This window comes from Dunckerocampus dactyliophorus, chromosome 14, assembly GCF_027744805.1.
Source record: "Dunckerocampus dactyliophorus isolate RoL2022-P2 chromosome 14, RoL_Ddac_1.1, whole genome shotgun sequence".
Taxonomy (NCBI): domain Eukaryota; kingdom Metazoa; phylum Chordata; class Actinopteri; order Syngnathiformes; family Syngnathidae; genus Dunckerocampus; species Dunckerocampus dactyliophorus.
The window spans coordinates 25,641,922-25,658,030 of record NC_072832.1 but is presented as its reverse complement, the minus strand read 5'-3'; the positions used below and the strand labels follow the sequence as shown (position 1 = coordinate 25,658,030).

The window sequence follows — 16,109 nt, the reverse complement described above, 5'->3', positions numbered from 1 at the left end:
TGAGGTCCAGTTTGTCGTTGTAAAACAAAACAAAGAAAAGTAGACAAGAAGTTATGTGAAGTACATGGACTCACATTGAAGACTTGTTGGCAAAGTCAACATTTTTTTTCTTCTTTTTTATTATTTTTTTTTTACCTGAAACACTGCCTGTCCAGTTCATAAAAGATTTACAGCTGTTTGACTTTCACATAGAAGATTTCTATTCCCATTATTTCCTTTACCCTATACCAAACATGGGTGTACTACTGTACAGCCGTGAGCCATATACGACCCTTTAAGCTTTTTAATCCAGCCCACCGGACGTTTCCAAATGATTTTTTCTGACCTTTGACATGGAAACTGTAGCCAGCAATAGCTACTTTTTAAATGCTCATAAGTCAGTCTTCAAATATCCAAATTATTCCAGTACTTTCTGAAGTGAGACGCTCTTGTGTCTTCTTGTGACATATGGGTAATAACAGTAATCATCTGCTTTGATACAAAGCAGAGTGGGGGTTTGTGTACAAAGTACATGGAGCTTGTGTGACAGAGAGCTTTCTACCACAAACATATGTACAAAAGTCATATCTTATATTTTATGGGTGTCTTTTTATCATTTGTGTTTTGCTGTGTTGTTTGTTGCTTTTTTGCTGTGTTTTTGCCCGATTGCAAAACATGTGGAGGAGGCCATCTGGGAGGTAAACAAGGAGGGTTGCTCACATACTTGATATTCTATGTTATATACTTGATAGGTCTGATTCAATACAAAGCTGCCCAATTAAATTAGATTTTTCTGATGGGGCCTGTCATTAGGACATTTACACTTTGCATTATTGCATGCTACCGGAATGCAAAGTGTTAAAAGTGCTTCTAAAAAAAAAACACATACAGAAGATTGTAGGACACTTTTACAGCTAAAATAAGACAAATAACTACAGGTGGACTGTTAGGATTATAGCTGTTAAATTACATATACTGTATATGTAGTGGTGTGAAAAAGTGTTTTCCCCCTTCCTGATTTTTTTTTTTTTGCATGTTTGTCACACTTAAATGTTTCACATCATCAAACAAATTTTAATATTAGTCAATGACAACACAACTCAACACAAAATACAGTTTTTAAATGAAACGTTTTATTATTAAGGGAGAAAAAAAAAATTCAAAACTACATGGCCCTCTGTGAAAAAGTGATTGTCCCCCTGTTGCCCAACCCCAGAAAGAAAATTAATTGAGATCTATCAGTGTGAAAAAGGTTAAAAAGTCATTTAAAAAATTTTGTGACTCCAGCAAACCACAGTGTGAGCCACTATACACAAAACATGAACGTGGTGAAAACACGGAACAGTGGTGAACCTTCCCAGGAGTGGCCGGCCAACCAAAATGACCCCAAGAGTGCAGCGCCGACTCTTCCAAGAGGTCACAAAAGACCCCACAACAACATTCAAAGGACTGCAGGCCTCAGTTAAGGCCAGTGTTCATGACTCCACCATAAGAAAGACACTGGGCAAAAACAGCCTGCATGGCAGAGTTTCAATACCAAAAATTAATGAAAATTAAGGCTCATCTCAATTTTGCACAAGAAAAAATCTTGATGATCCCCAAGACCTTTGGGAAAATACTGGTCTGATGAGACAAAAGTTGAACTTTGTGTCCCATAACACCTGGTGTAAAAGTAACGCTGCATTTCAGAAAAATAACATCATAGCAGCAGTAAAATATGGTGGTGGTAGTTTTAATGGGGCTGTTTTGCTGGTTCAGGACCTGGAAGACTTGCTATGATTACTGGAACCAGGAATTCTGCTGTCTACCAAAAAATCCTGAAGGAGAATGTCTGGCCATCTGTTGGTGACCTCAAGCTGAAACCAACTCGGGTTCTGCAGCAGGACAATGATCCAAAACACACCAGCAAGTCCACCTCTGAATGGCTGAAGAAAAACAAAATGAAGGCTTTGGAGTGGCCTAGTCAGAGTCCTGACCTGAATCCTGTTGAAATGCTGCGGCATGACCTTAAAAAGGTGCTTCATGCTGGAAAAGCCTCCAATGTGGCTGAATGACAACAGTCCTGCAAAGACGAGTGGGCCAAAATTCCTCCACAGCGCTGGAAGAGACTCATTGCAAGTTATCACAAACGCTTGATTGCAGTTGTTACTGCTAAGGGGGCCCAACCAGTTATTAGGTTTAGGGGGCAATCACTTTTTCACACAGGGACATGTAGCTTTGGATTTCTTTCCCCATTAATAATAAAAAGTTTCATTTAAAACCTGCATTTTGTGTTCAGCTGTGTTGTTGTTGACTAATATTTAATTTTGTTCAATAATCTGAAACATCTACGTGTGACAAACATGCAAAAAAATTAATAAATCAGGAAGAGGACAAACACTTTTTCACACCACTGTATGCACATGTGTACAGTATATGCACATTTTTTTTAACCTAATGCGAGTGAAAGAGTTTGCCCAGCCCTGCTCTATTCTGTCCTTTATAAGCTGCTGTCTTTTCTTTTCCGTAGTCTCTCTCGCATCCTTCAGCATCAAACACTTGACAAAGAAGATTAGAAAACTATGACGATGCTAAAAACATGTGGTGATATTAAATATTAGACAAATTCTCCTTCAGGGCGTGTTGCATTTGTGACAGTACGTGAAAGGAAAACCTGTGAATCCATTTCCTTTATTTTAAATCCTCTTTGGGGCGCCTGAATCATCAATTATTGCCTGCGATCATGAATCCTTTTTAAATGACAATTTTGGGGAGAAGCAGCATTTACAGTTAAGCCCTCGGCAGCATCCTTATTCCTGTCAGAGAACAGAGGGATTCATTTTTAATTAATCTGGATGGCAGCGTCCTAGTGGAGACACACACACACACACACACACACACACAGACACACACGCACACACAGGCCTGCAGTGCCAAAGCAACTTATTGCGTCAATCACAGTTGAAAAGTGATGAAGAAGATAATACTAACTATCATAAATCTTACACTGGACTGTCTGCTCATGTCTTTTTTTACCATCTTCCAAACAGTGCGAAGGCTGACCTCTAAAAGGGAAATGCAGGAGGTCAAATGACACAGAGGGAATATCAAAATGAGACATAGCTTCTTTTGACACTCCATCCATCCATCCATCCATCCATCTTCTCTACAGGGTGCACATCTGCTGCAGAACTCCTCTGAAGGACACGTCCATCACCGTCCGGTCACGGCAGGCCAATGGACTGAGACCTCTCCTACTTGGTACTTCCTGAACCTCATATGTTCCTCAAGCAAGCACGATGCCTGATATGCTTCATCACTACAGATGCTCCATAGTGGCTTTCTTACCGATATCATATATTGTCCAGCACTTCATTTACGATACAATACCGATTTTCCCTCAAACTGAGCCTAATGTCGTGGAATTAACACATTCTGCTTCTTCTACTGGGTACACAGATAAACACTGTTTGTGCTAAAGGTTTTAGGGATATGGGTTAGAGTGAGTGGTTATGGTTAGGGTTTAGGGTTAGTGGTTATGGTTAGTGGGTTAGGGTTAAGGGTTAGTAGTGTACGTAGGGTTAGTGTTAGGGTTAGGCAACATGCAATACAAGTAAAAAAACTTGGAAAAAAATCGCTGGTCTTTCTGTCCAATGTTATTATCAGCAGACAAAACGATACTGATAAGATCCGATATCTCATTTTTATACCTGTTGATAATTAGACATCCCAATTCATCACCAAAACCATAACTCTAACCCTACAAATCATCTCCAAAGCCACAAAACCATCAGTGAGTGACAATAAACACTTACTGAAAGACCTTGGACCTTATCTACCGACGCCTTGTAGGATCACATTTGCTTTAAAATCAATAACGTTCTTTCTTTGACAAAAGACAACAGTCCCTAAAGGGGATCCTAAAATTGTGCTTAATGGAGAGATGGTGAAGGACATCAATGGTGTTCTTGGTGAGATATAGTGAAGGAGGACAGGAGGATCTGGAGGGGGGGGGCAACTTTGACCACCACACACACAAACACTTGTTACCCAGTATGGCCCAATTGGGGTGAGCCCTCCTGTTTCTACTGGGGTCCTGAAGATCTGTGGAGGAGGGGCTCCCCCGGCCCAGTGCGGGCGCCCTGGCCCGGTTGAACCCCCTCGCCGGAGGCAAAGTGGCCGAGCCGCTCCAAGGTTCCACACCCTCTGCAAGAGATGCGCTCGATTCAGGACCACCGACCAACTGCCACCAGGTCTCACAAAGGTCACAGGGGCCGGGGTTGACGGGGGGAGACCTCACACAACTGGGAACATTTTGGCAGGTTGGGAGGTGTGGGGGGTACAGAGTTTCATAGGAGGAGCATTGGGACAAAAGTGGGCAAGGAGTTCTCTTTCAACTGTTGTCAACATCTTCGTTTCCCAAAGTGGGGTCCACGTAGCCCCAGGGCACATGTGAAGGAAAATGATTGATGTCTGAAAGCCTCACACTCAGAGTTACGCAGTGCACTGGAACACCTCATCATGTGAACAGGTCGAGTCAAATGTCTGAAGTGCTATGGGCTACGTGAACGTGGTGGAAGCACAACACAACAACAGGATGTTTCCCTTCATGACCCATTGACCTGCTGCGCAGCCGACATGGTAAAAGACATCGTTTGGTGTGTGTGAGGAGAGTGGACACTCAAAATGAGGAAATGAGGAGCCCAGAATAGAAGCTTCCCGAGCTGCCTGGCAAATTGGGGGCGCGCAGCTATAGATTTGTAGTTAGGGGGGAGCGCTTGTAGATGAAACAAATGCAAATGTATGTATCAATGCCCTCATTTAACATCCAAGACAGCAAACACTGCCGTATGTGTGTGTGTGTGTGTGTGTGTGTGTGTGTATGTGTGTGTCTAGGTTGTAGCTTGCAAGCATTTGCTTTTTCAGGATGCTGCCTTTGTGATGAAAAAGGGAAAAGGGAGAGAAAAGAGGCACCACTATTGTCCTCCAGAGAGAAGCATTGTTAGCCGCCGCTTTAATCAACATACTGCGGCTGCAGACAAACATGATTTGTAGCGGAAAGACACGTCGATTTCCATCGTCTAGTGAACATTGCCAAACTGCGTTGCGCTGGAAGGGAAGATTCCGGCTGCCGTGCTTCTAGGAATGCAGCTTGAAAGCCATTAGCAATGCAGCTTGAAAGCCAATTTTAGGGCCTGTCCGCACGGGAACGTTTTCAGGTCGAAACGGGAAATCGTTCAGCCTTTCATGCAAGATTCAAGAGTTTTATTGTCATATGCACAGTAAAACAGGTAGTTCTGCTATGCAATGAAATTCTTGTTCTGTTCATTCTCCCAAAAAAGAAAGAAAACACAAGAAAATTAATAAGAACATAAGAAACATTAATACCAATAAATTAAGCAACAACAGCAGAAGAGACATGGATACCAATGAATGAATGAATGAATGAATAAATAAATAAATAAATAAATAAATAAATAAATAAATAAATAAATAAATAAATAAATAGAGTTATGAGTGTGTGTGTGTGTGTGTTGCGTGCGGCGTGTGTGAGTGCTTCGTTGAGAAGCCTGATGGCCTGTGGGTAAAAGCTGTTTGCCAGCCTTGTGGTCCTGGACTTCAAACTCCTGTAGCGTCTGCCTGACGGTAGGAGTGTGAATAATGAGTGTTGTGGATGTGTGCTGTCCTTGATGAGGTTGTGTGTTCTTCGCAGGACTCTAGTTTTATAAATGTCTTGCAGTGAGGGGAGGGCTGCCCCAACAATGTTCTGTGAGGTCTTGATCACCCGCTGGAGTGCCTTCCTATCACGTGTTGTACAGTTACCGTACCAAACAGTGATGGAGGCGGTAAGGACACTTTCGATAGTGCATCTGTAGAAGCAACTCAGGATTGTGGTGGACATGCCAAATTTCCTCAGTCTTCTCAGGAAGTACAGTCTCCTTTGGGACTTCTTCAGAATTTGTTGGGTGTTGTGAGACCAGGTGAGGTCCTCGCTGATGTGTGTGCCAAGGAACTTGAAGGTTTTCACCCTCTCCACCTCAGTCTCATCAATAAACAGGGGTCTATGCGGCTCCTTTTCCCTTGTTCTTGGGTCGATGATCATCTCTTTAGTCTTATCTGTATTGAGAAGGAGATTGTTATCACGACACCAAGCTATGAGGTCCGCCACCTCTCTTCTGTATGATGTTTCAACACCACCAGTGATCAGTCCGATGACTGTAGTGTCATCCGCAAATGTAATGATGCTGGTGTTGTTGTGGGAGGCCACGCAATCGTAGGTGAAGAGCGTGTAGAGGAGCGGACTCAGCACACACCCCTGTGGGGTCCCAGTGCTCACAATTCTTGAGCTGGCATCCACACGGCAATGATATTCTGGATGTCTTGAAACTGTTTTTTTTTTTTTTTTTTTTTTAAAAACAGGGAAGAAGGACAAAGAAGCCAAGAACTTACCACTTCCACATCGAATGAGAGGAGAATTTTTTTTTTACTTGATTTCTGCCATGACGTGTCGGCCTCGGCCATGGAATGTCTGCCTCGGCCATGGCATGTCAGTCTCAGCAATGGCATATTCGTCTCGTCCATTGGCCATGGTATGTCTGTCTCGGCCATCAACCATGGCATGTCCGTCTTGGCCATCGGCCATGGCATGTCCGCCTCGGCCATGGCATGTCAGATGGGCTCTGCTAGTTGTTCAGTAGGCTGTCTCCATGAAGCGTGAAAAGTAATGTCTCATAACATTACTGATGCCTAGTGACCACAATACTACATATAACTTGTCTTTTGATATTTTTTGACTAATAATAGGCCATAGTCAACCACAAAACAGCCATCATTTATTAATTAATTATTTTTGAAAGCCGCACTATAGCGAGGGACGACTGTATTTCCACTGACATGACTCCCAGTCCACATTTGCCTGATATTTGTTTGTTTTATAATCCAAAGTGACTCCCAGTGACAGCCCAGACAAGCCAGACAAGCGAAAGAGGACGGATGTCATGCACATGCGTTCTTTCTTTTTCTGTAGTGTTGGTGAGTCATTTGGTTCTGTCTATGTAGTGCGGACAGGGCCTTAGCCGTAAGCCCCTCTGTGACATGAACAATCAAAACAGCAAACAAATGACATGCTAAGAAGATAAATTAAACTACAGTCAAACCTTGCTTTTTGCTAGCCCAGTTAGTGAAAAAAGACGAGAGGCACGTTTCTTCTTGCACCCAGCTCGTCTTAACCATCAACAGACATTCTCAACACACACAACACACTTCCGACCTCCAAAATAAGAGCGCTGTTAAACAAAATAAGGGTGTCATAAAAAATATCTTACATTAATAACGCAAATGGAACTGCATAGGTAACTGCATCTTTCTTTACATTACAGTTTGTTGAAGATTTTGTTGCAATGTGTGCAGAGGCTGACATCCCATTAGAAAACTTAGCCAAGCTACATCCATTTCTCAATTACTGGCCAAATGGGCCAATGTTGTATTGCATCAATAGATGTAAGGACTTTTGCATTTCATTCATGGACATTTGATTCAACAACCCAAAAAGCACACACTCTATGCTGGTAAAATAAGTGGAAATGGTAAAAGACAGAATTTGGGAAAAACTAAAATAGATTTCATAGGGCCCTACAGGAGTTTCACATTTTCTGGCACACGTTGTATATAGGCAGAAATGATGAGATGTACTGTATTTCTCCAGAAATGCATCCTCTTATCCCGGTTGGTTCTGTCTTTGATAAAAGTTACCAAATAAAGAACAACTATACGAGTGAGACAGGGAGAGAGGCACAAACTTCCCAAATCTGCTAAGTGAAGGAATAGCTGGGCTGTGTCCACTTCCCTTTGTTGGAGGAGGAAATTCTATTAAGACACGAACCTCCAAAGCCTGACAGTTTAATCCCAGCAGCTGACAGCTTACACCACAAACCTGACACCAACGTTATACCTGCCGACGGTCAGTCACAACCCGGAAAGCCTCACAAAGTCCAATTTTTACAGGCCATCACTAAACACTCTGTGGTGGCATGAATTATGCAAATCCAGCATAAAACTAAATGACATTTGCTTTCTTTATTGGCGTCTACAAATGACTCAATCACTTCCAGCAAGCAGGTCATGCTTTGCGTGCAACTTCCTGTCTAGCGTTGGGTGTTTGCCTATAGAACCTTATTTTCCCATCAGACTACGCTTGACTTTGCCGCATGAGCGTAATGTCTTCTCGAGTTTCACCAAACTGCCGTCAGCGGCTCTGAAAAGTTAATTGTGCGTATTTGCATGCGGCGTAAAGTGACGGCGGGTAGCAGACCTGGCGCAGGCTCCCTCCTGCTGATTTGAGCTGTCAGCCGCATTTATTAACGATGACGAATCACCGCGCCACCTCACATCCAATAAAAGGTCTCTCAGAGGGGCTCAAACCCGGTCGCCTTTGACTAAATGATTTTCTTGGCCCGTGGTGAGCCAGCCGGCGGTCCGACCGCTGACCTGATGATTCGGCTGCAGTCGGAACGTTCACGCCAACAGCTGGATGCGTGGATTGTGGCACAGCGTGATGAATGATGAAGCTACCTGACAGGTGACTCCATGAGGGAGACAATTAAAAAAGCGTGTGACCTTCTTTGGCGTTTGGATTAAATATTATAACAAGACCGCTCAGACATGACAGATCTGTCTCTTTCAGTCCTCAACTGGCAGGTTTAAAGGTTGAAAGGTTTGTCAAACACACATTTCCTTCAGCACAAACAAGATATATAATATTTATACAGGGATACCTTGCGATTTTGCAACTTCACTCAATCACGGTTTTACAAAAATATGTTATATACTGTATATGAATCATCTCTCATGGTTGAATACAATCGATTATTAGTTAAACAATACGCATATTCAAGAACATGGTACATATTTGTTGACTAAATGAAGCATTTTCAAGCATAAAAAACAGCTAAATGGACGAAAATACAAATATAAGGCATTCAGAAGATACAGTATCTTCATCACTGTTGTGATATGTAGTATTCTACAGTGGGCACTAGGTGTCAGTAATGTTACATCGATGACACAATAGGCACCGCAGGTAATGTACAGAACACGAAGTAAAAAGGGAACAACAATAAGGATCTGTCCCGATGCTAACGTGTGAGTCTATATTATGTCTTATTTATATTTTATATTACTTATTTTTTCTTATTATGTCTACTATATTGGGTAATAGGAGTGTAAAGGTGACTTTAGGGGTGTTATTTTATGTCTAGAGGGCTCTAATAATGTTAAAAAAAGGATTTAGAAGGTGGTAAACAGGTTTCCTATGTCGTATATGTCTTATTTTCTCTTATTATGTCTACTATATTGGGTAATAGGAGTGTATAGGTGACTATATGGGTGTTATTTCATGTCTAAAGGGCTCTAATAATGTTAAGAAGTGTATTTAGAAGGACATTTAGAAGGAGTGTAAAGGGGACCGTAAGGGTGTTATTTCATGTCTAGAGATCTCTAATAATGTTAAAAAGTACAACATAAACAGGTTTTCTCTGCTCTAACGACAAAAATATTCAATTTAGAAGGTGGTAAACAGGTTTTCTATATCTGATATGTCTTGTTTTCTCTTATTATGTCTAATATCTTGGGTAATAGGCGTGCAAAGGTGACTATGGGGGCGTTATCGCATGTCCAGACGGCTCTAATGATGTAAAAAAGTGTATTTACAAGGTGGTAAACAGGTTTCCTATGTCTTTTATGTCTTATTTTCTCTTATCATGTCTACTATATTGGGAAATATGAGTGTAAATGTAACTATAGGGGTGTTATTTCATGTCTAGAGGGCTCTAATAATGTTAAACACCATATTTAGAAGGTGCTAAACAGGTTTTCTATGCTCCAGCTACAAGAGATGTCCTGATCTAGGGATGGGGATCAGGGTAATTTTTGCCTTTTTTCATTGATTGGAGATCGGATGATGAGCCCACACGATCTTTATGGCAGCAGCTGTAAAATGCTTTGTTTTTGCAGCAGAAAGTAAAGAAAGACATGTCAGCCATGTGGAAGTACTTCTGCATTATAGGACGTGGACAAGCGGACGAGAGAGGTGTTTGTGAGTCGGAGATACATATACTGCATGGTGTTGAAATTGCACTGCTGTTGATGTGTTCAGGTCAGAATAAAGTTACAAAAGAGCGGCAGACTCTGAGTGACTCTGTGGGTACGCTATTGTGGCTCCGTCTGCCGCCATAACAAGGTATGTGGCTTGACATGCGCATGCATTAATGACGCAAAAAAACGCACTTTTTGACAGCCCTAATAACATGGTCAAAGTATCGGTTGGGACGTAAAATAAGATCGAATCTGAGGTCAAAAAAATTGTAGACGAAAGTTCTTGCCAGTCGAAAATGATTTAAAAAAATGTCAGTGAAGCGGCTCCTGCCACACACGCTCCTCGGAACAGACGGCACAGCAAGTTCTACACAAACTGCCATAGCCAAAATTCTTGCCCTTTTTCTTCTTAAATCTCCCACGTGGAATCATTTGTTCCCTCGTTGCACAAAATCCTTGAAATTGCGGACAAGTGTGTGACGTTGTGCTTCTGCGCATACACGTCACTTCGGGGACGTGTTGCGTTCACGTTAACAAGTCACACTTTTTTTCGTAATGTGAATGACCACATAAAAAAATCGGATTTGAACAAGAAATCTGAATTGGGCATCATACCTTGCAGTGTGAACGTAGCCAAAAATGCTGATCAGGACACTCCTACTCAACAGCAAAATATTCGATTTATGGGGTGCTCGGCTCTGCCAGCTTTCGGTGAGCTGGGCTCACAGGGTGAACAGAAAACAATCTCTGCATCTCAGTCAACTGGTCAGTAAACATCCATCCATCCATTTTCTATACTGCTTCTCCTCTTTAGGGTCGCGGGGGCGCGCTGGAGCCTATCCCAGCTGACTTCGGGCAACAGGCGAGGTACACCCTGGACTGGTGGCCAGCCAATGGCAGGGCACATACAGACAAACAATCATTCACACTCACATTCATACCTATGGGCAATTTAGAGTCGCCAATTAACCTAACATGCATGTTTTTGGAATGTGGGAGGAAACCGGAGTACCCGGAGAAAACCCACACACACGGGGAGAACATGCAAACTCCACACAGAAATGCTTAAGGGAGAATCGAACCCAGGTCTTCCCGATCTCCAGACTGTTACTGTGTTGGCCAACATGCTAACCACTAGACCACCGTGCGGCCCGTGCGGCCCTTATTATGTTCTTATTTACTCATTCAATACCAAAGATTTACTTATACATTTTTTTAAACCCGAATGCTCGCTCCCAAAGACGTATTTATACGTCTTTTACATTTTTTTGAGGTGATGACACAAGTGCACAATAAAAGAGGTGACTTTTCGTGCAGTTTGAAGCCGTAAAAACGGCCACAAGGCACCAGAAGTGCATTTGATAAAAACTCGGCATGCAGAAAGTTACAAATTGTAGGGAAATTTTAACGCATCCACACGCACATTCGCGTGCACAGACACAGTTTAGCTCCAAATGTGAACATTTTTTCTCTTGTTTATGTTGTGGTGCAGTTTCTTAGATATTTGGGCTGTCACAAAAGTAAAAAAATTGTGTTAGAGTGAAACTTATACTTGAAATGTATCTTCACAAAAAGCTGGTTTTCTCCTTTTTCTTGTGGGGACATAACATTTTCCTGAAACTTACCTACTGCTGTTCTGAATGGAAAAATGTAGCGTCTGAGAGTCTAATCTTTCTTTTGGTACGTGCCATGTGTATGTAGACATAGAACACAATATTCGGTGTGCCCTGAAATATCAATCTGAATCGTCTAAAATGGCCGGTACTGAGGGGGATACATTTTGAAAAATGTCTGGGATTGAATGATTTATTTTTTCAATTTCTGTGTTTGTTGTTGTCCAATTTAAGCCCATTTTTATTTCTCCTTATTTGTTTTAATTCATCCTTTCTTTATTATTATGCACATACACATGCACATTTTTTTATTTCCTCTCATTTCTCTCCAATGTAGCACAACTACATGACTACTATGTATCATTACCTTGTTTTTTTTAATCATATTAATTATTTTTAATCATATTTGATTAGTAGTCTTGTCAGTACACAGCCCACTTCTCATTCTGCGACAACTCCCTCGACATCACACAACCCTCCCTTCCTCTTACCTGTCCTATCTCTTATGTATTGTGTTTTATAACGTCCTCACGCATGTAAATATGCACTCTGTATGTCTATCACATATAGAGTGTAAGTATAGAGTCTATCGCATATAGCGTTCTATGCAGGAAAGGGCAGAGCCGTCTGTACTTCCTCAGAAAGCTGGTGTCCTTCAACGTATGCAAGAAGCTGCTACAGATCTTCTACCAGAGTGTGGTAGCTAGTGCCCTCCTGTATGCAGTAGTGTGTTGGGGGAGCAGCCTCAAGAAGAAGGATGTCACAGGCCTGGACAAACTGCTGAGGAAGGCAGGCTCTGTCATTGGCACTGAGCTGGACAGCCTGAAATGTGTGGCAGAGCAAAGGACACTGAGGAGGCTCCTATCCATCATGGACAACCAGCATCATCCAATGCACAGCATCATCTCCCAACAGAAGAGCAGTTTCAGTGGCAGATTACTATCACTGTCCTGCTCCACCCAAAGACTGAGCAGAACATTCCTCCCCCAACGCATGCGGCTTTTCAACACAACAGAGGGGGAGCTATCTATCTATCTATCTATCTATCTATCTATCTATCTATCTATCTATCTATAATATAAAAAAACACATTTAATGTTTGCAAAAAAAAAAGAAATCATTTTATGTATTTATGAACCCTACTTTGCAGGAATGTGCTTATCATGGTCGGGTCTGGAACCAGTTAACCGTGGTAAAGGAGGGATTACTGTAACGACGCAGGCACAAAGGAGCACAATAACGATTCAGTTCAACCCATCTCTGAACTAATTCCAACCAGCGCCAGTTTTGGGATGTTTTCCTGAAATGAGAGCGTGATGTTTTGAGCATTTAAATTGGTGGTGATGTGCTTGATAATGGTCTTTTAATATGTTGTGTTGCCAATACACTTGTGGGCATGGTGCATTGCTTCCTTCTTGACTGCAGTAAACATCGCCATGGCAACAGCGATAATGGACTTTAGTGTCATTTATGACTTGATTTGCGTTCCAACACAGTCTTGTGGTCTGTAAGAGACGCACGTGGCATTCATTCAGCAAATGAAATGTAAAAGACTGCCATCACATTGTGGTTAATAAATACATCATACTCCATAAAGACACTCAGCTCTATTTGATGTCTCATGTGTGCTTCCAAACCACCAGCAACTTAAATCCATTTCATTATCTGACAACTGGATCTAAGTGGGAATCTGCTGACGCCTCTCCTATCAGCTCTGTGCCGTACGCCAGAATTCAACACGGCGGAGAGGAGACGAGGTCAGAGAAAGCAAATCCCCACCAGGCTGCATCCTACTCTCCAGGCGGAGAATCAGAGGCTGCGAGTGTCCATCACGGGCCTCACTGAGGGATAACGCTTTTGATGCTTCCACAGCAGAGGACCAGAGGAAAAAAAAAAAAGAGAGGGAAATCAATAGATTCTTGTAGACACGGCCTCAAGTTTCCAATCTAACACAGCGTGGTATTGATTAGGTGCTGGAGGAGTTGAAACAAACTCTGCTGGTGATGGGATGCTGAAACAAGCCGAGCTGTGTAATGGCGACGCACCATAGAAAGGGGAGGAGCCTAATGTGATACTCATAGATTTACCACCAGCAATTCAAGCTCTTTGACTTTACCACAGTGTTTCCATCACACTGATTTCATATCTGATCCAATACTGAGTCAAATTCAGGCTGGCATCGGCGATACCAATCCGACACCGGTACTTTGTGCAAATTCTGGTACATTTTAAAAAGTTGTGAGTTTCATATCATATCATAAAGAATACTACAATACTAGAGCGCAGACTTCCGCCCAGCGCCATAGGCCCCCCCCATATTGTGATTTACACCATAAATATTAGACCTGCATTTATTTTATCTACATATTTAGATTCCTTGACCATGGAAACATACCATTAGCAATTGGATATCAATATTAGTTCAGTAGTTGTTCACAAAAATTGCATTTTCCGTAATGGCGGTTTTCTTCTGGATCTAGCTCCATAGATTTGGAGATACAACAAATCCATTGGCACACTGCAGATTACACAGTGTCTTGGCTTTATATAATAATTAAATTTAATTATATAACGGTGTTTGTTGCATTTTTATAGCTTCATTTGTTGTCTTTCTATGATGAAAATGACAAAGGTTCATAGTATCCGGAATTATTCCATTATCTGGATCAGTATTTTGTAGAACCTTTTGGAAACATGTCCCGTATTTTTTTTTCCAAATGCTCTGACCATTTTTTGTGGCGTTATATTCACAAATGCCGACAATGGTCCTATCTCCCAATGTTAGGCAATCCCTGGATCCAGACGGTGAACCGGTTCGCCCCCAAATTGTAATCAGTTCTGCCATATCCCATTTCCGACAATTCCTGAAAATTTCATCCAAATCCATTCAGAACTTTTCAAGTTACTTTGAACACAAACAGATAAGCTTGGGCAAAAAATAACCTCCTTGGTGGAGGTAACGAGATGTAGTTAACTTATTGATTAAATAAATAAATTGTGAATTTTAATTAATTATTAATTTTAATTTTAAAACGAGTTGAATAAACAATATGAATAAATCAATTATTAACGTAATTAATTAATCATGATTTATTTTAAACCCTGAAGTATATTGATGTAGCGGGGTGATTTACAATATAGCAACACTTAATCATAATCATATAAAATATGTGTAAATAGTATTTTAATCAAAAAAAGACTGAGGAAAATAATAAAACAATTAAAATAAACATTTAATTACTAAGAACTATTACAAGAATGAAAAGTTTATTCAAAATTCACACATGACTCTGTTTATGACTATGGTTTCATTCATTTTTCATCAAAAGTATCCATATTTTCATTTGAGTATCGATTTTAGAGCTTGAAGCACTGGTATCGGAAGTATCGCTATTTCAGTATCGATGCGCGCATCAGTAATTTCCAGCAGTGCTTTTTTTCACTAGTAGGGGTGTCACAAGATGTCGCCAGATTAAAACGTGACAAGATTTCTCTTTTACAAAAAAAAATGTCTTGTGGGCACTCGGCCTGCGATGATAATGAATGAGTGAATTAATCGCACAGTAAATGAAAATGAAGTGGATAATCAATTTATTGCCATCTGCACGCGTGTCTGTTTTCCTCGTCTCTCGCCTCCAAACAGGCAGGAAGAGACGTCACTCTGTTCATTGCTTTCAGCACCTTGGAACGTTTGTTCCATAGAACAACGGTATGAACGGAGTGAGGCCTTTTGTCAGTCATACAGTCTCTTTATCTCGGTGGGTGGAGGCGGGGCTGTTAGCATACACACAGAGTGCAGAAGAGGGTAACGTAGTAGAAATTATATAGATTCAACCCAGTCAAACATTAGATAAAAACATACATAGAGACAATGTTTTCAAGTTAGATGTTAGCATGGTAGCTATTTCCATGTCAGCATGCTAAAATTAGCATGTGCTGTTTTTAAATGTATAAACTTATACAGAGTTTTCATGTTCAATCTTAACATGCTAACTGTTAACATGCTACTATGCTAACATTAGAATGTTAACATTGTAGCTAATTTTTCCAGTTATTATCTTACATTGATACTTAGCGCTATCATGCTAGGTGTTGACATGCTAACAGTTAACATGCCAACTACAGCAACTACAGCAGTCCGACATCAGTTCATCAGGGCTGGGTGTTAGCATGCTAGTTACAGCATTTCAGTCCGGGGTCAGCTCGTCAGGGCTAGGTGCTAGCAAGCTAGCTACAGCATTTCAGTCCAGCATTAGCCGGTCATGGTTGGGGCACGGGATTCGACAGAGTACGGCATTGCAATTCAGCGTCTGCATCGCCAGCATTCACACGCAATTTCTTCCGAAACTTCACCAATCTAAGCTTAAAGTAATGTTAAAATCTCGTTTTGTGGACCCAATCTCGTGTATCGTCACCCCTATTCACTAGCCGCTCAAAATCTAGTCT

General features: G+C 41.4%; 1 protein-coding gene across 2 annotated transcripts in view; it reads right to left on the bottom strand.

Annotated features, from left to right (window-relative positions):
* The window catches only part of gfra1a (gdnf family receptor alpha 1a), a 106,803-nt gene that overhangs the window by 67,762 nt on the left and 22,932 nt on the right, over window positions 1-16,109 (bottom strand). Inside the window, exon 4 of one of the 2 annotated variants that reach the window (XM_054799720.1) lies at window positions 4,009-4,164. The exons of the other annotated variant lie outside the window; for it this stretch is intronic. Coding sequence (XP_054655695.1) covers window positions 4,009-4,164 — 156 coding nt within the window. The remainder of the gene's footprint in view (window positions 1-4,008; window positions 4,165-16,109) is intronic. 2 annotated transcript variants of the gene reach the window in all.